The sequence below is a fragment of the Lissotriton vulgaris genome, chromosome 11 (assembly GCF_964263255.1).
Source record: "Lissotriton vulgaris chromosome 11, aLisVul1.2, whole genome shotgun sequence".
Classification (NCBI taxonomy): domain Eukaryota; kingdom Metazoa; phylum Chordata; class Amphibia; order Caudata; family Salamandridae; genus Lissotriton; species Lissotriton vulgaris.
In genome coordinates, this window is record NC_141699.1 from 752,542,239 (window position 1) to 752,564,376 (window position 22,138).

Below are 22,138 nucleotides of genomic sequence, written 5' to 3' on the forward strand. Positions count from 1 at the left end.
CCACCCAGGCTCTAATGAAGCGTGGGTGGAGAATAGGCAAAGTGAGCTAGACTGTTTGGCTAGCCAGAGAGGGCTGACCAAACAGTGCCATTGTGCACTTACAGAGTGCCTACCACTCCTTCCGCTGCTCTGAAAGCAGAGCAGCCCGCCCCGCAAACACGCGGCAGCAGGAACAAATAAAATGATAATAACGAGTTATTACCATTTTATTTTTCCTTTATTTACACTGCTGAAACAGTGTGGCGACACTCCACCACCTTAGCGGAGGAGCCGCCACTGCTCTGCCCTAGATGCTAGTTCACCGTTCCCCTCACCTTTCCCAGTGCTCTTGCACTTACCACTGAGAATCTTCATTCTGAACAGCACTTTCTTGTTTTGCATAATAGCCAGCACTATGCAAGTCATGCATACATACCCATGTGTCAGAGCCTTTTTAATGAATCCTTTTCGATTCTTCAGTGTCAGTATATGTTCTTTGCTTGTGCAGTTTAAGGCTTCTGCTGCACCCCCTACTACTATGACTACGGCGTTTCCTGTTCCGTTTCTTGATAGAAGGTAGTCAATTGATGAGTTGTTCACAGAACATATACCTGGAAGCAGACAAACAGACAATAATATCTCACAATTAAAGTTTATTTGGAGAAACATTGAGTTTCAGTGAGTTGTAAATAATATATGATGCATATTGTGCATGGCATACTAAATAGGGGAGTAAAAGTGCAATAAAATCCACCTTACGTGCTGACACACACGAGAGAAAACATAACTAAACTATAAAAGTTAATATTATATCAGTTAAAAAAAATCAAAACATAGTGGAAAAGGAAGGAACTGGAATGGCTACTGAAGTTGGGAGACTGGTTGTGACGATAAACATTGTTCATTTAAAGTTATTTAGCGTAAGTTCATCAGCTTTGAATGCGTTTTATGACAGGTAAAATTAGTCAAGGTGAGACTTAAAACTACCCCCTTCCCTCCTGAAAACCAACCCCCTCGCTGAGCCCTAAACATCCCTAGCTCTAAAAACGACCTCACCTTCCTTTAAAACTTTAAGCCCAAAAAACGACCCTGACACCCCCTCGCCCCCCCAGAGTTCTAAAAATTACCCTGGCCCCCCTCAAGCCCTAAAAAGTATCCTGGTCCCTTCTCTCCTGCTTTGACCCTAAAACGGCCCTCAAGCCCCCACCCTGAGACCTAAAACTACCCCTCTTCCTCCTGAAAACCAACCCCCCCAGCCCTAAAAACATCCCTGCTCACCAAGCTCTAAAAAACTACCCCACCCTCTGCTAAGCCCTAAATACTACCCGACGCCCACCCCAGCCCTAGAAACTTCCCCGACCCCTCAGCTCTCGAAAACAACCCAGACTCCCCAGCCCTGAAAACGACCCCAACCCTTAAAAACTACCCCCAGCCCACAAAACACAGCCCCAGCCACCCTATTTACCTGTCCTCTCCCAATCCTCCCTGTTTCCTCCCAGCAACAGCTAGACTGTGCACTGCCTTAACGCATATGCGTGGTTAAGGCATATGAGTGGTTAAGGCAAGCGTGGTAGCGCTTGTGTTGTTGGAACACTCATGGCTCCGCCCGCATTGTTCCTTCCGACTGTTTCCCTTCTTTTTTGGTTTAAATCTTTTTATTGAAGGTTTAACACAATATACATAGGATACATCAACATCTCGGACGAGCATGCGGTCGCCCTGCCATGAGCTGCTACCCCACTTCTCCCATCGGCTGGGTCCATGGAGGCTAAATAGTACATGTCCTGCAGAGCCGGGAGGGCCCTGCATACGGAAGCGAGTGGTAATCCAGTCTATCAAACATCCAACTTCCCACCCCCCCCCTTACCCTCCCCATTCCCACCCACAGTTCCCCCTCCCCGGTGTGATAAGTGCGATGGCATCAGTTTGTCGTTTCTGGCATGACCGCGGCGCTTAGGTAGGTGAGCAAGGTTCCCCTTGAAAATCTCTTGGAAGTCTAAGTACTCTAAGATATTTTGGGCAAGTGATTTCGTGGAACTCCTCCGAGAGGAGGGAGACGAAGGTCTGCCATATGTCCAGAAATGTGTCCCGTGTTTGGGTGAGGGAGGCCTGTATTTTCTCCATACCCATAACGTACCATAGGCGATGAAGCCATCCCGTGTGTGTAGGTTTCCTGGAGGTGCCCCAAAGTGACAGGGTATGTTGGGTGGCCGCCCCCATCGCCAGCCCCATCTGTTTGCCCCTGACCGACTTCAGAGGGAACGTGATGGCGTTGGGGAGGCCGAGGAGCGTGTTTGCCGGGAATCGGGGAATTTCGGTGTCGAAGTGTTTGTCAAAGCTGTGGAGCACCTCCTCCCAGTACCCTTGAACCTCTGGGCATTCCCATAGGATGTGAGTGAGTGTCCCTTGTTGCCCGCAGCCCCTCCAGCACCCGGGGTCTCTGCGTGGGTTACCCTGATGCAGCCGGGCAGGCGTGAGGTGCCAGTAGTACGCTATTTTCACCGCCGCTTCCTTACTGGCTACATTGCGGGCGGTGTGGTGGGCCCTGAAATAGATGTCCTGCCACTCCCTATCTGTGAAGGCGCGCCCTAGTTCGTGTTCCCATCTGTTCTGTCCCACCGACCGAGCAGCAGGGGAAGGTGGGCCGATCATCGTGTACAGGTCTGTGATTGCGTGTCTGTCGTTTTGTTTCGTGTGAAGCCAGCGTTCATAGACTGTCAGGGGTCTGCCAACTTGAGGTTGCACGTCTTTCTCCATAAGCCAGTGTCTAATCTGGAAGTATTGGAAGCGTTGTATCTGTGGGAGCGTGTAGTAGTCCTGCAAAGTGCAGATTGTCATAAAGCCCTCGGGGTTGAAGAGATCGCCAGCCGCTTTGCATTCCGAGTCACGCCACTGCGGGAATGACCGTGGAGTCATACCCGGAGGGAACGCAGGGTTTTTAAACAGGGGGGACATCGGGGACGGGAATGTGGTGAGGCCTTTTGGTACCGCTACGTTGTCCCAAATCTGCATCACCGTTCTCGTGATGGGGGATTTCTTGAGGTATGAGGGCCTGTCCTTGCGTCTCAGGAATGGGATCCTCCATAGGGACATCTGGCCCATGGCGCGATCCTGAAACAACCACCGTTTTTCGGATTCGGGCCTGCTCCATTCTAAGAGGTAGCGGAGCTGCGTCGCTTGAAAATAGCGAAGGAGGTCAGGCACCCCGAGACCGCCTTCCGCCGTGGCTCTTGTATTGAGGTCTCTGCGGAGGCGAGGACGCTTACCCGCCCACACAAAGTGTGTAATGGAGTCCTGCAGTTGTTTGAGTACTCCGATCGGGGGCGTAACTGGGATGGTCTGAAATAGGTATAAGATCTTGGGGAGCAGGGTCATTTTTACCGCTGCTACTCGTCCCAGCCAGGAGAGCGGCTGACGACGCCATCTCGCAAGGTCTCCATTGAGGGCATTGATCAACGTCGTATAGTTCTCCTCAACCGTTTGGGTGGTGCTCGGGGTCAGAGAGATGCCCAAGTAGGGTATAGACATCTGAACTGTTAAGTCCCCATATGTCTGGTAGTCATGTCGTGCTGCTTTCGCGTTCCGACCCAAGGGCAAGATTAGAGATTTCTCTAAGTTCATCCTGAACCCCGACACCTCCCCGAAGCGCTCCACCTCTGAAAGGAAAGCCGGCACCGACGTCGAGGGGTCCTCAAGGGCCGCCAAGATGTCGTCAGCATACAGGCTTACGGTCTGTTGTTCGCCGCCAAAATGGACGCCTTTTATGGACCCGTTGTCTCGGATCTGCTGGGCCAAGGGCTCGATGTACAGAGCAAAAAGCAGGGGTGAGAGAGGGCACCCCTGCCTGGTTCCCCTTCTAATGTCTAGGGGTTCCGAACGTACCCCGTTAACCAAGATCCTGTCCTGTGGGGTGGCATAACAGCTAGCAACCCACGTGCGGAATCGGTCTCCGAATCCATAGCGCATCAGGACGGCGTCCAAATAACCCCAGTCCACCCTGTCGAATGCCTTCTCGGCATCCACCGACAGGAGGACCGCGTCGGAGTCATTGTAATGAGTTTTATCGATGACATGGAGCAGTCGTTTAGTGTTGTCCGAGCATTGTCTATTGGGAACAAATCCCGCCTGGTCTGGCTCAATAATCCCCGGTAGACACGGGCCCAATCTAGCAGCCAGCACGCTTGTGAACAATTTTAGATCGAGGTTGAGAAGGGAGATGGGCCTGTATGCTTTGCACTGGGACGGGTCCTTACCCGGCTTAGGGATAACCACGATGTCCGCGTCCAGCATGTCTTGGGGGATGGAACCTCTACCCTGGAAGGAATTGAACAGTCTGGTCAACAACGGAGCGATTTGGGGGCAGAAAGCCTTGTAGAAGGTGGCCGAAAAGCCATCCGGGCCTGAGGCTTTTAGAGGCTTGAGACGCGCGATCGCGGAGATGACCTCCTCGGTTCTGATGGGAGCGTCAAGGGAGACCTTGGTGTGTTCGTTCAGGGGCGTTATCGCTGCGTCCCGGAGGTAAGTGTCAACGAGTGTCTGCTCGGGCGGGGGTTTCCGCCGTGTACAACGAGGCATAGAACCCGCGGAAGGCTTCTGCTATGTGGACATCGTCCTGGGCGATCGTCCCATCTTGAGCGTGGACGGGGGTTACCTTCGCCTTCAGGGTCTTAGCCTTAAGGCAACTCGCTAGTAGGCGTCCCGTTTTGTTCCCCCCCACATAGTACGTGTGGCGCAGCCTCAGGGCTGCGTACTCTGCTCTGTCCAGGTCTAAGCTGGCAAGCTGAGCCCTAACCGCCTTGAGCTGTCTCCATATCCTGGGTGCTCCGGTCCGGCTATGGGCTTGTTCGAGATCAAGCACCCGTGCTGACAGGGAAAGCCTCTTTTCCTTCCGCGTCTTTGCTTCCGCCGCGGCCACCGAAATCAGCTCGCCCCTCACCACCGCCTTAAGTGCCCCCCATACCGCAGTCAGGGAAACCTCCGGGGTGTCGTTAGTCTGTAGATAGTCTATGATGCGGACTTGGAGTCTCTGTGTCACCCCCTTGTGTTGCAAGAGGGCGTCGTTGAGTCGCCATCTACCTCTGCGTTTGTTAAGCGCAGGGGTCTGCAAGTGCAATAGAAGTGCGTCGTGGTCCGATAGCGCCGCTGGGAGCACCTCTACATCTTCTGTCAGGGAAGACACGTCTGCCCTGCCAAAAAAATGATCAATGCGTGCGTAAGTGCGGTGCACGTGGGAATAGAAGGTGTACCCCGGGGAGGTGGGGTGGCGCGCGCGCCACAGATCTGTGAACCCCTCCTCTGACGGCCATCGGCTCCCCTCTCGTGTGATCGCCCCAGCAAACCCTTGTCGGTGGCCTGACCTGTCCATGTCGGGATTCATCACTAGGTTTGCGTCTCCTCCCACCAGTACCGCCCCAAAATTGGGTTGCAGTGCGTCTGCTAGCGCCCCCTTTAGAAATGGTTCCTGCTTGGAATTTGGAGCGTACAGAGATCCAACAACCATGTCCAGCCCACCTATGTGAAGTGTGTAAGCCAGGAATCTCCCTTTAATTTCAGCCACCTTGCCTCCCATTGTCCCCTTGAAGTGACGTGCCACCAGCAGAGCCACCCCCGCTTTCTTCTCAAGGGTCGAGGAATAGTGTTGAGTCGGGAATGCCCTGGAGCGCATCCTGTGCCAGTCTTTGGAGAGTAAGTGAGTTTCTTGGAGCAGACAGATTTCGGCCCCCGAGTTTTCTAAAAAGGACAGGACGGCCCTGCGCTTTATGGGGTTGTTGAGCCCTTTCACATTTAAGGTGAGGATTTTCAGCGGAGGATTAGCCATTCACAGGAAGATTGTAGGCCTGGCGGTGTATGCGGTGTGCCCAAAGTGCGCCAGGTCCCCGTGCCAATTTGCGTCGACGTAAATGAACCACACCGGGAGGGATCCAGTACCTTCCACCCCACCCACCCCAGACCCCGGCCCTCCCCTCCCCCGAACCCCCTCTCCCCCCAACTCCCCCATGTCCCCGTGCCCAACTCCCTGTCCCGCCCCTGCCCACCTTAACCCCAACTTGTAGCCCCCGACCCAAAGTCATAGTCCCAGGCCTATCCAAAGTCAAATCAGGCCTGTACGTAAAAAAGGTGAAGTGGAGTGTGGCAGTGGCAGCCAGTGAGGCCTCCCGCCCCTCCCCCCCACTACGGAGTAGCAATGTGAGTGTGGCCCCCCCATCAGTGCACAGTTCAGGGTTTAGCAGTGGTGTCCTTAACGACCTCCTCAATGGCCGCGGCCTTGTCCTTCGCGATCGTTCCTGGGTCTGGGCGGTGGGTGTGTTTAGGGCCTCGACGTCTCCTCACTTGCTGCCAGGCTCCCTCAGTCGAGCGGGGTCGGGTTGCTTGCGATAACCCCGGAGAGGAAGCCCCATCCGAGTTGTCGTCGGGGAGCTCAATACCCAACAGGGCGCAGGTGTCCTGGAGCGAACGGAGTTGGTGCAAGGTTCCTTCCCATTTGAAGGTCAGACGGAACGGGTGACCCCAGGAGTAGGGCACCCCCTTGTCTCTCAGGAACGTGGTGACCACTCTGAAATCCTTGCGCTTCTGCAGAGTAATTGCCGAGAGATCTTGATACAGTTCAATGGGATGGCCTCGGAATCGGATGGGTTGTGCTTTGCGCGCGTCTCGTAGGATCCTCTCTTTCAGGGGAAAGTCCGTGAGAAACGCTAAAATGTCCGGTGGGGGGGCTGGAGCTCGGCGAGGCAACCCCACCCGGTGAGCGCGGTCAATGCGAATGGGGAAGTCGGCTGCTTCGTTGAGAACCTCTCGGAAGAGGTCTTGGAGATACTCCGTGACGCTGTCCCCCTCCGCTTTTAATGGCACTCCCCGGACCCTTATATTGTTCCGCCGAGAGCGGTTTTCAAGGTCCTCCGCGTGGGCCTGGAGGCCTACCTGTTGCTCTTGAAGACGGATGACTTCCTGCTGGAGGAGCACCAGGTCGTCACCGCGGGTCTGATTCGATTCTTCCACCGCCATCACTCTTTCCCCTAGACCCTCCAGGTCCCGGCGCAGCTCCCTCTGCTCACTCACCATGTCCTGCTTCAGAGTCTGGAAGTCCTCACGTAGCGTGTTGAAGAGGGACTCTAGGAACGATTTCGTGATGGGGGCTTCCGCAGGCTCCTTGGTCGGGGTGACAGTCTGAGTCGCCGGCATCGTGGGCGATTGGGATTTCCCCGATTTAGAGGAGGATTTCATGAAGAGTTCATTGATCGGACGACCCCCTCTGCGTGTAGTGCTCGACATAGGTGGGCGAGAAATCGGGCTGTCCACGTCCCAGCGCAGTGAAGGTGTTGTGTCAGGGGGGCCCACCGATCTCGGCACCCGCGTGGCCCCCGGCGTGGCCCGGAACGCTGGGGAGTATGGGGTGCGGCTCACCTCCCTCGGGGTCCGGCCTCCACCCCGTGGGCAGGAGCCGGCCGTGCAGGTGGAGGGTAGCCGGTCCGCTGGGCTCCTAATGCGGTATCAGGGTGCAGTTCAAGCACAACTCACAACCCCTCGTGCACCACCAGCAAGTGTCCCAGGGCCTCGCGCAGGGCGGGTCTCGGGCCCACAGCAACTCTCCTCCCGCCGGGGGCGCGACCACAGGCCCCCCGAGTTCCCCAAGCTCCTCACCTTGGGTGGCGTCGGACCGCCCGTGGCCTTCTCAGCTGCTTGCGGGGTCCGGCGGTCCGGTTCGGGCAGGCGACAGCCGGTGTGCAGAGTCCCAGATAGGGCGCCGTGCGGAGCCGGGGGGGGCCGGGCAGGCACCAGGTCTTGTGTGTCCACTGCCTCACACCGCTGTGAAGGCCCAAGCCGGGGCCTAGCGTGTAGCGTCCTCCAGGCCCAGTCCGCTCCGGGCGTCAGCCGTTCCTCTGTCCGCGATCAAGCAGAGACCCAGGGGCCCCTGAGATGGTGCGCTGAGGCCCCCTCCGGTCCGCCGCCAGCCTCCCCGCCGGGGCAACTCGGGGTGCACACACTTCCGCCGGCAGGTCCGGGGTCCGCGCAGGCCCAAGCCGGGGACTAAATTAGAGGCACTCCCGGGCAGTGCCGCGGGCCAGTCCCGGGGCCGCTTGAGCACGCCAGTGACAGCAGCGCAGGTCTTCTGTGCTCCGGGGGGGGTCGCGTCACCAGGCAGCAGTCCATGTCACCCCCGCGCCGCTCCGCAGCAACGTCCAGCCACCACAAGGCCGAGGTAGAGCCGCCGAGCGCGGGGCCTGGATCTCGTCACCTTCCCGCCCTGTAGTGCGGCGGCGGCAAAGGCCTGCAGCGGTCGTCCCCCGGGGCTGTTTTCGGGGGTTCCAGGTGCACCCCACAGCGTGCCGCATGGGTAGCGGTGTGTGGGGGGGCCAGATGCGCTAGATATCAGGGTTTTAGTGGGGGTTACAAGGGACCAGGGCGAGGAGCTCCGCGGTTACACGTCCACCCTGGCCGCCATCTTAGCCACCCCCTGTTTCCCTTCTTTTGAAGATACCCCCTGCACCCCAGGCTAACGCTTAGATTCTGCTGTGTATCAGGTGTGTGCAGGGATCTATGTGCAAATGAAGAATGCCATAATAAAGCATTCTATAATTCTAATCCCATAATGAAGAAACCATACACATTATTTTTTCATTTTGCATTAGGCCAACCATAACAAAGGACTCACAATGAAGAATGCCATTATGTCAAAACTTGGCATCAAACTTAATCGTAAATAATACTCATACCCTGAGCTTCTCTAATCCTAACTCTCTTTTACTTATGTTAACCTAATAACTCACCTAATCATGAACCCTAAACTCTTACCCTTACTGTTATCCTTTTTCTGACTCTTAACCCAATCCTAACACTAAACCTTACTCTTTACCTAACGCTAGCTCTAACCAATCATTTTACACTAACCATAAGCTACTTTAACTCTTATTCTATCCTATATCCATTTTTAATTAGCGGGTAATGAATCTTATTACTTCTTTTTTGATTTTTGGGATTTGAATGCATTTTTTTATGGTTTCTTCATTTTCACATATCAGAACGTTGGAATGTTGGGAGCTCCATTGAAAACAATGGAGTGCTCCGGGCTTATAATGGCTGGTATAAGCCTGGAGCTCCAACATTCCAATGGTTCTTTGTTCACAGCTCTGGCTGTGAACAAAGGCTTCAGGGAGCCTGAGGGGATTCCAATCCCCTCACGTTTCCATAAGGCTTTGTTTTTTTTTTGTTAGAACATTCTGCCCTTCGTAGCTGGGCTGTATCAGCTATTAAATTCCCTCTCCCTTGTAAAAGGCCCTCGCCTTCGGCTGGGGCCTTTAACCCTGGAGAGGGCCTTTAATAGCCGGTATAGCCCTCTATGGCGGGCTATAAGTCTATATTAAGGTATGCAGGCCTCCTCAACACAATTCATATTTCATTCATTTTAATATTTCTTGAACCCTACTCTCTTTGGGAATGGGCACATTGTGGGTGCCAGGTTATATGAACTTTGAACCAGAGCAAAAATAGAGCTAATGGTCTTGGGAACCATTTACTACTTACAGAAGTATCAAGGGTGCATGTAATCCCGCATCGCGCGCCTGAGCGGGATTTCCAAGATGGCGCCCGCGACCAGTCTCCCAGAAGAGGAGGTTAGCGCTCTAGCCGTCGGGATGCCAGGACTGAAAAGGGCAGAAGTGAGGTTGTGCTCTCTCTCAATAGAACAGAAGAGAACCCCGATGCCGAAGGATCGAGACAGGACACCAAGGAGGGGGAGAAAGCTGAAGAGGACGCTGTAGCAGAGGAGGCAGAGGTAGGAGAGAAGCCCCTGGAGGACCGGGAGGTCCAACCCAGCTTAAAGCGTGAGGACAGCCCAGGAGAAGAATCCTTGACCCTACCGCCTAGAGGCACCACATGCAGGTCTGACCGACCCGAGGAGGAGGGCTGCAAGACCCCTACTGCCACGACCCAGGAGGGCCGTGGCAGAAGGCAAGTACCCTTTGTGAAAAACCTCACTACAGGGCGGTGGAGTCTGGGACACTGAGGGCTTGCCATTGTCTGTTTGTCTATCAAAGGGGGACCAGCACATCCCTTTCTTGGCACAAGTTGACCCCATACTCACATCTCCCGGGTGATGGTGACGGTAATAAATGAAAGATAGGACGGCTTTATTGAGTTCTGTTTATTTTTTTTATTTTTGAGGGTCACTGCTCCTATTCTCCTTCCGTGACCTTGCGGGACGACCAGAATAAGAGTAGATAGATATACCCAACAGTAGCGCCCGAGAAGGAGAGAGAACCCCAAAAACATATGGACATTACATCTTTTCTATTTTTTGGACTAAGAAAGGACTACCGAAAGTTTATTAAATATCCCTAGTTTGCCGTTTGCCCAAATAGTTTTCTGTACATCATAGACTGACTATTAAAAATCCCAACGAACACTCCTTCTGCCTGAGCGTCGTGTTACTGAGGTGATCACAGTGCACTCAACCTTTGATCTGGTAAATTTACTACGGAATAAAAATAGAGCCCACTGGAACGGTTCACCTTTTGTATTTTGTTACAAAATTAATGGAACAAATATGTCCATGAAGCAAAATCAGTGCCCTTTGTTTACTATCAGGAATACAGCATAAAGAGTTTAAAATAATTTTTAAACTCATATTAAGGTTTTTTATGGCTAAGGTAAGATGTTTTATTAGGAAAGATGTGTCATACTTTTAGCTACTGTTTTTCCATCAGTTTGCTAAGCTTTTGTCTGGTACTAGAGGACAAACGTTTTTATGGACAGAGATCGCATTGGAGGACAGTGTACATTCTTCCTCTAAAATCCTATATTGTATTTCATCTGTTTATATGTCTCTTGAAGCAGTGCCTCATTGAACAAGCCACACTTCTACTGTAAACCAAGCTTGGGAGTACATGGAAAAATGTAGTGCTTAGAGAACATTTGAATAGGAATTGTTACATTTGCCCTGAAAGTCCTGAGAACTGGCTTATTTTTACTATTGGGTATGCCTGCCTAACACAAGCAAGAGAATATGTGAAAACCTATTCCTGGATCTTCCATTTTCTGATCCTTTTGGGTTAAGGTGTGAAAAGCTGAGTTAACCCTCTCCCCAACACTCATGATGAGGTAGGAATCTGTTCCTTCACTCAAAGTAGTACTGAATGTAAACATTAATGTATCGGGCATATTTTATGAATAGAAATCACAGAATAGAAATCCCACTGACAGGGTTTCATTGGTTGAAAATGGTTAGAATAGAAATCGAGACATAACTGGGCAATGTAATATTTCAGCAAGAAGCGTAGTGACCATCTTGAGTATGTTAGCCTGTGCATGCCATTCAGGCTGAAAAAATATATTTACATACAAGATAACTACTGAACTACGGAAATAGAACTCAGAATAATACATCTAAAACCCACTGAGCATTACAACCTGTGATCTATGTCTAGCATGGGTAGCATATAGTAATGTCAAGTCATATATGACCCTTCTGTCCCACATTAATAGTAATGCCATAATTCTCAGCTGTTAGTCACTTTGTTGTAGCTCATACAGGCTGCTTAATTGTTCCCTTGTACTGTTTGATGCTCTTACACTAACATAAGAGAATCCCATTATGGGTCACGTCCACCACCCAGGACTGTACACGTATACCGCAATAAAGCATCACCAAATGAACATGGATGGAATTACTGAAGAGATCTGCCACACGATGCTGGCCAATGGTGGACTTTAATTTAACCCACCACATCTGGTCCTAACCTGCTACATACAATGACCGCCTCTTGGCATCTCCCGATGAGGATATTTTTTTTTAAAAAATGTGGGCGTTCAAACTGCTTTATTTCATCGCATATTCAATACACTGCTTTTTACGTCTACAACCCGGAGGCCGGCAGCGTCATGTGCAATCATTAGGAAGCGATCTTCGGGTGTACACAGCCTTGGAACCGGCATCCCGGGGGCCCGGTGGCGTCAAACAATGATGTTAAAGAAGCGCCTGTCAGCTCGCGTGGTGAAACAGGGCATATACGGCAGGATGCAGTGCAGTAGAACAGGGTTTTTTGTTTTTAGCAACCCCCAACATCCAACAAACCCCTCCCTGTCAGGTATAAGAAATAAAGTGGTCAGTGAGTTGCACCAGGAGTCTGTTTCAGCACCAGTAATGCTTCTGTAATGTACATTGCATGCGGGTAACGCTTACAGGGAAAGAAAAAAAAAAACAGATTAGTCTAAGTCTTCGGAGCCAACCCGTGGGACATGGGGAGGCTCGCATATATGACCCCTAAATTCGTTCCAGTTTGACCAGATTTCTCCCCATTTACGGGGGCATCCTCTTGCCGTGTATACCGTCTTTTCTTGCAGCATGCACCTATCCATGTCGCTTTGCGAATCCCTCAGTTTTGGTGGATTGGGGGCACCCCACAGTCTCGCAATATTCCTCTTTGCCACCATTTGCCCAAGAGTCACCCAAGTTCTCCCCTTGGACGACAGGTCTGTGGGTTCCCAGATGTTCAGGAGACATCTCTTAGCCTCAAGACGGATTTCAACGTCCCAAACCTCCTGCATACAGTGCACCACCCATCTCCAGTATCCTTGCACTTTTGAACATTCCCAGAGTATGTGGAAGAAGGTGCCTATCCCTCCACAGCCCCGTCTACAAAGCCCTTCTCCACCTCTCCCCATCGCTGCCAGCCTGGTACATGAGATGTAGACCCTGTGGAGGATTTTCAGCTGGATTAACCTTAATCGGGCCGAGATCGCTACCTCCCTCGGTGAGGCGAGAGCATACGACCATTCTTCCTCGTCTATCTCTAGCCCGTCTGCGACCCATTTTTCTTTCAAGGGAAGGAGAGTGTCTGGGGGATTGTTGATTAACTTTTTGTATGTGAGGGAGATGGCGTGTTCTGGGATGTGCCCGTCTAGCAATCTGTCCTCCAGTGGGGAGGCCTGAGGAAGGACAGTATCTGGTGGAATGTTTGCCAGTAGGGAGTGTCGCACCTGTAGGTATCGGAAGTGTTCGGTGTGTGCCAGGTCGTATGTTTCTTGCAGGTGTGCGAACATGTGGATTCCTGTCGGTCCCCAGAGGTCCCTGATTTGTGAGATTCCTATCAGGTCCCAGTTGCGGAAACCCTTGGTGCGCCCTAGGGTGCCCAGTTTTTCAGAGGCCCATAGAGGTGTGGACATAGTGAGGACATCAGACCACCCTAGCTTTTTCTGGGCACTGTGCCATATGCGTACTGAGTGTTGGGTCGGTCCGGTGAGGTGGTGTCTTCCCGGCTTAGAGTAGAGCGCAATCTCGTAGTTCCCCCCAGGGAGTAGCCATCTATCCATGCTGTACCCAGGGTCATCCCCGGCACTGTAAGTCCCTTGATTTACAGCCGATAGGTGAGCCGCCCAGTAGTATTTGCGGATGTCGGGAAGAGCAATCCCGCCATCGTACCACCCCAGCGTGAGTTTGTGTAAGGCAATTCTAGGTGCACCGGCCCAAAGAAGGCTCCGCTGCGCCGCTGCGCCGCTTCCACTGCTGCAAAGTATGAGTTGGGTACTAAGTCAGGGTAATTCTGCAGCGCGTAGAGAAACCTCGGCAGCGCCACCATTTTAAAAAGGGCCGCTCGGCCTAACAACGACAGTGGAAGTTTCTGCCATGACTTAGCTTCTTGTTGGAGACGTCTGAGGGGCGGGAGTAGATTGCGTTCATAAAGCACAGTCTTGTCTGTGGAGATGAAGACTCCCAGATATTGGAAGCCGTCCGCTGCCACCGTCAAGGGGCAGGTGGTTGGGAGTCTCGGGGGGTCTCCGTGCAGCACATAAAGGTTGGATTTGTTCCAATTTACCCGGAACCCCGAGTTTCGACCGAAGCTTGCAAGGATGTTGAGCGCTGCCATGATAGATCTACGCGGTCTGGTCAGATACAAAAGGATATCATCGGCGTAGAGGAAGATCTTGTCCTCCCATCCGTCCGTCCAGGCTATACCTTTAAGGTACACATCCTGTCTTATCCAGGCCGCGAGCGGCTCAAGGGAGAGCGCGAATAGGAGGGGAGAGAGAGGGCAGCCCTGTCTAGTTACTCTCTCGAGGGCGAAGACTTCGCACGCCTTTCCATTTACCACCACCTGGGCCAATGGTTCGGTATAAAGGAGGCGCACCCATGATATGAAATTCGGTCCAAAGCCCAATTTTCGCAATACTGCGATCATGTAAGGCCACTCTAGGGTGTCAAATGCCATGGTGGCATCTAGGGAGACCACCACTGCGTCCTCTTGCAGCCTATGCCGCTGCCCGAGTACCCCATTTAGGCGGCGAATGTTGAGCGCGGTGTTGCGGCGGGGCACAAACCCTGATTGGTCCGGATGGACCAGGGTGGACAGGACCGGTTGGAGTCTATTTGCGAGTGTTTTGGCCAGAATTTTTGGCTCCGCATTTAGCAGCGAGATCGGCCTGTATGAGGCACATAACTCTCTGGGCTTTCCCTCTTTAGGTAGCGCCACTATCGTTGCCAGGCGCTGATCTCGTGGCAAGATTCCCACCTCCCTACTTTCATCAAACATGGGCTTTAGGTGTTTGCTAAGGGCGTCCGGCTGTAATTTGTAGAGTTCTATTGGGAGCCCGTTGGGTCCTAGGGCCTTGCCCAGGCGGAGGTCGACAATTGCGCGTTGCAGCTCGGAAATTTCGAGCGGGCTCTCAAGGGCTTCTCGGTCGTCCTCCGACAGGCATGGCATTCGGATGTCCGCAAGGAGGGCCACCGAGTCCTCCTCTGGACGGTCAGATTCCCGGCTGTATACCTGCTTGTAGTGCCGTGCAAATTCCGCCGCTATCTCCCGGGGTTCAGTTATTACGGTCCCCGAGGTTGTTAAAAGTTCTGGAACTACTCTACTGGCCTGTTGCTGCTTGTCGAGCCAGGCTATTAGTTTCCCAGCCTTGTCACCCTGGTCATATATCCTCCCCATTTTGTGTCTGACTACCGTTTGAGCTTCCTGCGTGACTAGCTACCTGTATTCAGTGGTCTTGAGCCTCAACCTATGCTGCGCGTCAGTTGCCCTATCTTCAGTCGCTTCCCTCTCCAGCTCTGCCAGGTCTGCTTCTACTGTGGCAACCTGTCTTTCCCTATCTTTCCGCCTACCTGCAATGGTCGACAGCGCCTCCCCCCTGAGCACGGTTTTGAAGGCCTCCCATATGGTGACAGGGGAGTCCACCGACCCTACGTTGCTTTCAAAGTAGTGAGTGATTGATTTTGTAAGTGCTTTCCTAGTCTCCTCGTTCTTCAGGTGCCAAGCACTGATTGGTGCGACACAGCCCTCTCGTCGAGTCCCAAACGTTAAGTGCGTGAAAACTGGCGAATGGTCAGATATGCCGCGTGTTAGGTGTGTTGCTACATGTATCGTCATGTCATGTTGTAGTAGAGTAAGGATGTAGTCAAGACGCGAGAATTTGTGGTGTGGACCGGAGAAGAAGGTGTATTGGGCCTCTGCCGGGTGCAGCAGCCGCCAGACGTCAGTGAGCCCGAAGGCTTCAAGGAAGTGTGTCAGCCACCCTTGTGGTATGTCTCTGGGGGGATGTCTGTCCAGGGTGCCTGACACTACAGCATTGTAGTCACCTCCCATCACCAAGTGGCCGTCCGGGAGGGAGAGTAGCATTGTGCCCAGGTCTGTGTATGCTTGGGTTTGAAGGCCCGGTGGGATGTATACTGAGAGTGGGTTAAGGCGACGTCCTTCTCATCTGCCGGACACCACTGCAAAGCGGCCCTGCGGGTCTGACTCAGTGTGGTCTATGTGGATAGGCAGTGATCGACACAGCAAGATCCCCACCCCCTGGAGCCTGAGGTAAAGCCTGAGTGAGCTGCAAGGGTGTACCCCCACCTGTTAAGGGCCTGACATGTGTTTCCCATGAGGTGCGTTTCTTGTAGCAGTACTGCGTCCGGCTGATGCCTTTTAATAAACTGCAGGACTATGGTGCGTTTGAGCCTGTCTCCTAGCCCGTTAACGTTCCAGCTCAGGACTTTGAGACTTTTTTCCCACCTCCTAGCCATAACCGTTACTGTGTGTGAGAGCTTGAACCCGCTTTCTGGTGCACGGGTCGAGACTGACATAGCAAACTACACCTGACCGTAAAAAAAACCCAACTCCCCTCCCTTCCCCATTGTCCCCCCAACATGCATGTCCTGTGCAAACTTCGTCTCCTTCAGTGGGCCTGTAGCCCTTGTTTCCGGTCCCCCCCATGTAACCTCCCACCTCTTTGAACAACCCCCCCACCCTGCTCCCTGCTCTGTAGGCTTCAAACTACCCACAACCCCAATTAGCAGAGCGCCTGTCGCCCAACCCCACCCCGGAGAGAGTAAACCACTTCCCCCCCGAGGAAACACTGTTCGTGGGCACGTGTGCCAGTCCCAACTCCAGCCGCCATGCCAGTGTCCCCACAACTATAGGTCCCTGAAGTCTATGACATTACGGGAGTCAGCTCAAAAGTACATCAGTCATGGATGAGTGCGTCCGCTTCCCCCGTTAGTGACCCAGAGTCTTACCACTGTGGACGCCCGTGGAGCTCTGTTCGACGCGGCGTGGTTCAGCCGTCCAACATCTCACCGTGCTGTGTTGTCCTGAAGAGGGTCCCAGCGAGGACTGTTAGATCTGGAACGCCACGACCTCTGGCTCTGATCGTCTCCGGCTGATTTCTCCGCCGGCAATCCTGGGGATGGGGCTCCGGTTTCCCTCCAGTTGTCGCGGTTCTGGGTTGCCGGGGCCTCCGGCGCCTGCCCATCGAGCCACTCCTGGACTGCCTCCGGCGAGTTGAAGAATCAGGATTTCCCCCCCGATATAATCTTGAGTTTCGCAGGGAAGAACATCATATATTTGATGCCTCGCTCTCTGAGTGCCGCCTTCATCACTCCCATGAACGAACGACGTTCCTGCTGGACCTGCAACGTGAAGTCAGGAAAGAAGAGGATGGTAGTCCCCTCGTACTGTAGGTCACCCTGTTGCCTAGCCGCCTGAAGGATGGCATCCCGGTCGCGGTAGTTCAGAATCTTTGCAATGATTGTTCGCGGCGGGGCACCTGGTTTAGGCTTAGGAACCAGGGCCCGATGGGCCCGTTCGATGGTGAAAAACTTAGAGAGTCTCTTGGGCCGAAGGTGGTGTAGGATTAAGTCCTCCAGAAACACCTCTGAATCCTCCGGCACACCCACGACGCGTATGTTACTCCGTCTGGCCCTCCCTTCCTGGTCCTCGAGCCTCTGGGCCATTAGGCGGTGTTGGTGGACTAGTTTGTTTACTCGCCCTTCCAGCCGTTTCGAGGTAGCCTGAAGCGCCCCAATGTCTGTCTCGTTGGTCTTAGACCTTTCGGTGGTCTTGCCAAGGTCAGTGCGTAGCAGGTTCACTTCGATCGTTATCTTGTCCATTTTGGACTCGAGAGTGGTACCAAGCGTTTGCATTGCGGCCATTATAGAGGTCAAGGAGGGCTCCGCTGCGTCCGTGGTGCTCCCTCCCTTAGCTCCAGACTGCGAGGGGCCAGTCGCCACCGCGTATTTATCGAGTTTGTTTGTCTGGGTCGTGACTCCCGGCTTAGGCCTCATCGTGGATTTTGGCGCTAGCTCCCGCAGTCCCCGCGACATTGGCCAGCGGCCGGTAGCGGCTTTGGTCGTTCCTGCGTGATGGGTTGGCTTGGGCTGGTCAGGTAGGCCGCAGAGTAGGCAGGGACCGGCGCCTCGTGGGTAGCCGTGAAGGTCGCAGGGGGGGGCCCCCAGGCCGGCAGTCAGACCACCAACCGGCTATCCCTTGCTTAGTCGGCCCCTGGGGCGGCCTCGCACCGCAGCAGGCTATAGGACCTCTCACTTTGTCGGGCCCTTCCCAGCGAACACCTCGGTCAAGTCTCTGGCCCGGCCGCGGGGATCTCAGGCGGGCCTCCCACACGACACCCAGGGGCCGCGGCCCGCCCCTCCAGCCGTCCAGTCCTCTCCTCACTCAATCGCCGCTCTCAGGTACACTCCACAGGTTCACCGCCCCGGTCCGGGTGCAAGCGCGGGAGTCCCTCGGTGGTGTATCACTCGGGCTTGTCAGCCGGCGCCCAAGATGGCCGGCGCCGCCGCGGGTCAGGGCTCCCACAGCCCCTTGTCAGCTCCTCCGTCCCTCTCGCCAGCGGGTGCAGGGACCCACAGTTCGCCTCAAGCGGCCTGGGCAAAGCCGTCTCCGGCCGAGGCTCCGGATATCTCGCCCTTCTCAATCGCCGAGGCGTAGGCCGCGAGCCGGGGCCTCAATTCCTCGCAGTGCCGGCTCTCGGGCTCCAGGTCTGACGCGTGGGGCTGGCCGCAGCAGGCAGCGTGGCGGCGATTCGGCCCTGGTAAGAGCTTGATCTCCGCTCCAAGCGCTGATCAGCAGCGCTTCTCTTAAGGGAGCCGGTGCGCTCGTTTCAGGGCGCTCCGACCAGGATCCACGGACGGATTTCGTGGGGACAACAGTCGTCCCGGCGGAGCTCGGGTACTAGGCGGCCATCTTCGTTGGCACCTGGCCACGCCCCTCCCAATGAGGATATTTAATGATATAACAAAGACCATCACAACAGATATGTCCTCAATTTCTCCCTCCACCCTATGCCGGTTCAAGACTATAAACGTTAGCTAAACAAAATGTCTCAAAATGGAAATAACAGTGCAGTAGCCAGCAAAGTAGATGATGATCATACGAATACAGTAAACAAATCTGCAGAGTTGCTAAAAGCTGTCAGCTTAATGAAAACCATATGACACTAATTTTGCCTCACGCATGGAAACACTCCCACATAGGATCAAAATACAAACAGCACACTTCCAACCACACACCCTCCAAGGTGTTGCATGCTGCTCATGTAGGCAAGCAGTTCAGCTCCCCACATAGGGATAGTGAGAGCTATATAAATGTTGCAGTACAATACAATACCTGAAAATATAGTTTTATGGTTTGAGGCTGGTCTAGATTCACATGCTGCGCATTATTCCGCTATCTAGCCGTTGAGTCCAAAATATTCTTTGTAAAAAAATAGCTTTTTACTGTGGTTGCTGCCCATTGGAGGAGTCAGTATGACTCTTGTAAAGCGGAATGTGAGCCCACAATACGCTATTGTATGACCATCCTCTTTGGATTCTTTTTTTCCCATTGGTGTTTGATGGGTCACTTCTGTCTCATATATTGTCTTATTGCTGTCTTCATTTGGACTATTCCTCCTCACCTGATTTGAGGTAGGATCACAAGTGATTCTGGAATATCTGTAATCTGCAAATCTACTGTCACATGTAAGTAGCTAGTTTCTTTTGAAACCTGAACTGTTGCAGACGCACATGCGTGTGCATCAATTATACAGCGGTTTCCTACAAGGAGGCTTTTGCAAATAAATGCTTTAACATTATCCCACTGTGTAGTGTTCTGTAAAATTGTGCATTCATTACCATGTAGCTGCACTATAGATATCATTTACAGATACTTTTCTTATGTATACTAATGAAACTGAGGAAGCAACGTTATTCCTTGTAAATTGTGCACTTCATTTTGCTTGTAACGTTTCTCCAGCTAATGAGGAACATATCTTAATTGTGGCCAAAACCTGTCTAGTGATTGTACCCCTTGTTGCAGACTTCCCAAATTTATTGTGAGGAATATGATTTAAAAATTGCCTGACTAAATTTGTTTTCATAAATAAAACACAGGAATGTACTTCTAAAATCTAGCATATTTAAAGGCTTTTGTGCTGCAGGCAATGGAATTTTAAAGAAAGTAGGCAATTAGTCTGATTAATACGAAAATATAAAATTAAACTTTGATAAAAACAAATTAGGATATGTGCTCATTACCACTTTGTCTATATGTATCTATCTGTATTTGAATTCTTTCTACCTGAGATACAAAGTAACATAACCTCCTTTTATTCCAGCAAAAAAGTGCTGTCCTTTATGCTACTGGAAAACAATTCTAGTGTTTAATGTTCCCCTGGGTCCCCTTCAGAGGCCTAAATAATATGCATAATAAATGTATGTACAAAATGTAAAAAAACATAATTATTCAAAAGTAAAATACATTTTATGCAAAACTGAAAAAATAACGACAACATTCTAAACATAAGTATTTATAGATAAGCCCTTTAACGAGTTTTGTGTTCTCTATTAGGATTACTCATGAGTCATGGGATAGTAATCAGTATTTTGTAAAAGAAATGTAAATCAACTTGAATTTTTCACAATAAAAAACTGTTCTTTAATTCATCATTTAACCACTTACCTGCTGCCATCAAATAATCCCTGAACAACGGTACGCGGAAATTGCCATTTAATGTTGTCAGAAATGTTTTTATTCCTGGAAAAGCTTTGGAAAATCGAGTTGCCTCCGTTCCAAAATTGCAGAAAGCGCCAATGCTCATAATGCCATGGGGATGGCAGGCAAATATATAATTTTGACGTGGGTCGAGGTCCGAAGTTTTCAAAAGCTGGGAAAACAGAGAAATGAAATGCAAAAAAATCCCAATATTTACTAAGAGTGAGAAGCACAATTTCATATAAAAATTGCACAAGATTTGCAAACAAATATCACCCACCCCCATGACCTGTGCTATATGACCTGCGGTAAGGTGTGCTATCCCATTGTTCCACTTCCTCATACCAATCCGTAATTTGGGTACCAATCCCTAAAATTCTGCCAATCGTTACAGCCGCCTCCATAATGAGGCATACGTAACTCCTCCCCTCAATTTCTTTTTGTCTCAGTTTACTTACATCATGGTAAGAGACAGTGTCTTTGGCTGGCCACATGGATGACCTAATTGATGCGCCAAGGCAACTGGAGAATGAGGGCGCACTGTCTTCCCCTTCTGCTGCTGACGCACTTGAATCTGAGTTCCCATAGTAGTAAATGAGAAGCGATGCCAAAATACCTTCAAGATATATATTCAATCCTCAGCCTCAGAAGTCAGATTGATTTCATAAAGAGCCAGCAGCCATCGAGGCATTACAGAGTTTACTATGGTCCTGCTGGGGTGTTTTATGGTTTCAGTAGCTCTTCACAAAGCTTACTCCATAATCCATATCCCATTTAACCTGATGAAAGATTTTCAGTGAGTGGCCCGAATAATCTGGCCTGTCTGCCTCTATTCTGCTTCACAAAAAACACAGTTGATGGACAAAATGTAGAACAATGTCATACATTCACCCCAGTACAAGGATCTGGGCCTAAATCCATCGTTTTTTTGCACTCCACACCACCCTGGGTTAGACACTGGCTATATGCAAATGAGCTCTGACCCTGTGCCTCATGGGAACAGTCCAGTCCGAACTGCCAAGCCATGTCTTTCCCAGACCGGAATCAAGCCTCCAAGGACCGGTTTCTGGCTATCAGCCTTCATCAGCCTGGATAGCTTGACTCCAGTGGTGTGGAGAGCCTGGGACTCACGTCTGAGTATGCCCAGCACACTCGGGGTGAAAATTGCAAAAAACACAGTTGATGGACAGAATGTAGAACAATGTCATACATTAACCCCAGTACAAGGATCTGGGCCTAAATCCATAGTTTTTTTGCACTCCACACCACCCTGGGTTAGACACTGGCTATATGCAAATCAGCTCTGACCCTGTGCCTCATGCCATTCTGCTTCACGGCACTACCTATAATTGCCACGACTACCTGCTACCACACCCATATTTAGATAAATGGTTGGTCTGATATCAGTCTGTAAGTAGTCAGCGACGTAACTACCATTAGTGTAGCAGGTGCAGTAGCACTCGGGTCCAGAGCCCCGTGGGGCCATTGAAAACTGACAACGTTAGTAGTTTACTAACTCAAAAGCAGTCAACGGGTCAATTTTCCTTGCTCGCACCAAGTCCAAAGGCATCCTTGCTATTCTACTGAGTGCAGGATTTCCCATTGGTAAACACCCTTGTGTGAATGAATGGATTTCTCATGAACCACTGCCCTATGGAGTCAGCTCTTGCCTATTGAGGAGTTAGTTAACCCATCCAATTGTAGAGAAATGATTGCTGCTTTAAAGGGTCTTCAGCATGTTGTGAGATTCCTGCTAGTCATGGCATTTCTTCGCAGAATGAACATTGTGGTGAGACTTCAAATTCTATGAATTGAAAATTCCTGGACATCGTTTCTCATCTGGAATTAGGTGTATTGACCCACAAACTATTCCAGGGTTTCTTTTTGCATTTATGGTCAATTAGGTATAGTCCCAG

At 51.7% G+C, this 22,138-nt stretch overlaps 1 protein-coding gene across 1 annotated transcript in view; it reads right to left on the minus strand.

Moving 5' to 3' along the window:
- The window catches only part of LOC147683454 (diacylglycerol O-acyltransferase 2-like), a 421,011-nt gene that overhangs the window by 75,027 nt on the left and 323,846 nt on the right, over positions 1-22,138 (minus strand). Inside the window, exons 6-7 of the mRNA XM_086943875.1 lie at positions 20,190-20,394; positions 416-590 (exon numbers count right to left, since the gene is read on the minus strand). Of these exons, the coding sequence (XP_086800001.1) occupies positions 416-590; positions 20,190-20,394 (380 nt within the window). The remainder of the gene's footprint in view (positions 1-415; positions 591-20,189; positions 20,395-22,138) is intronic.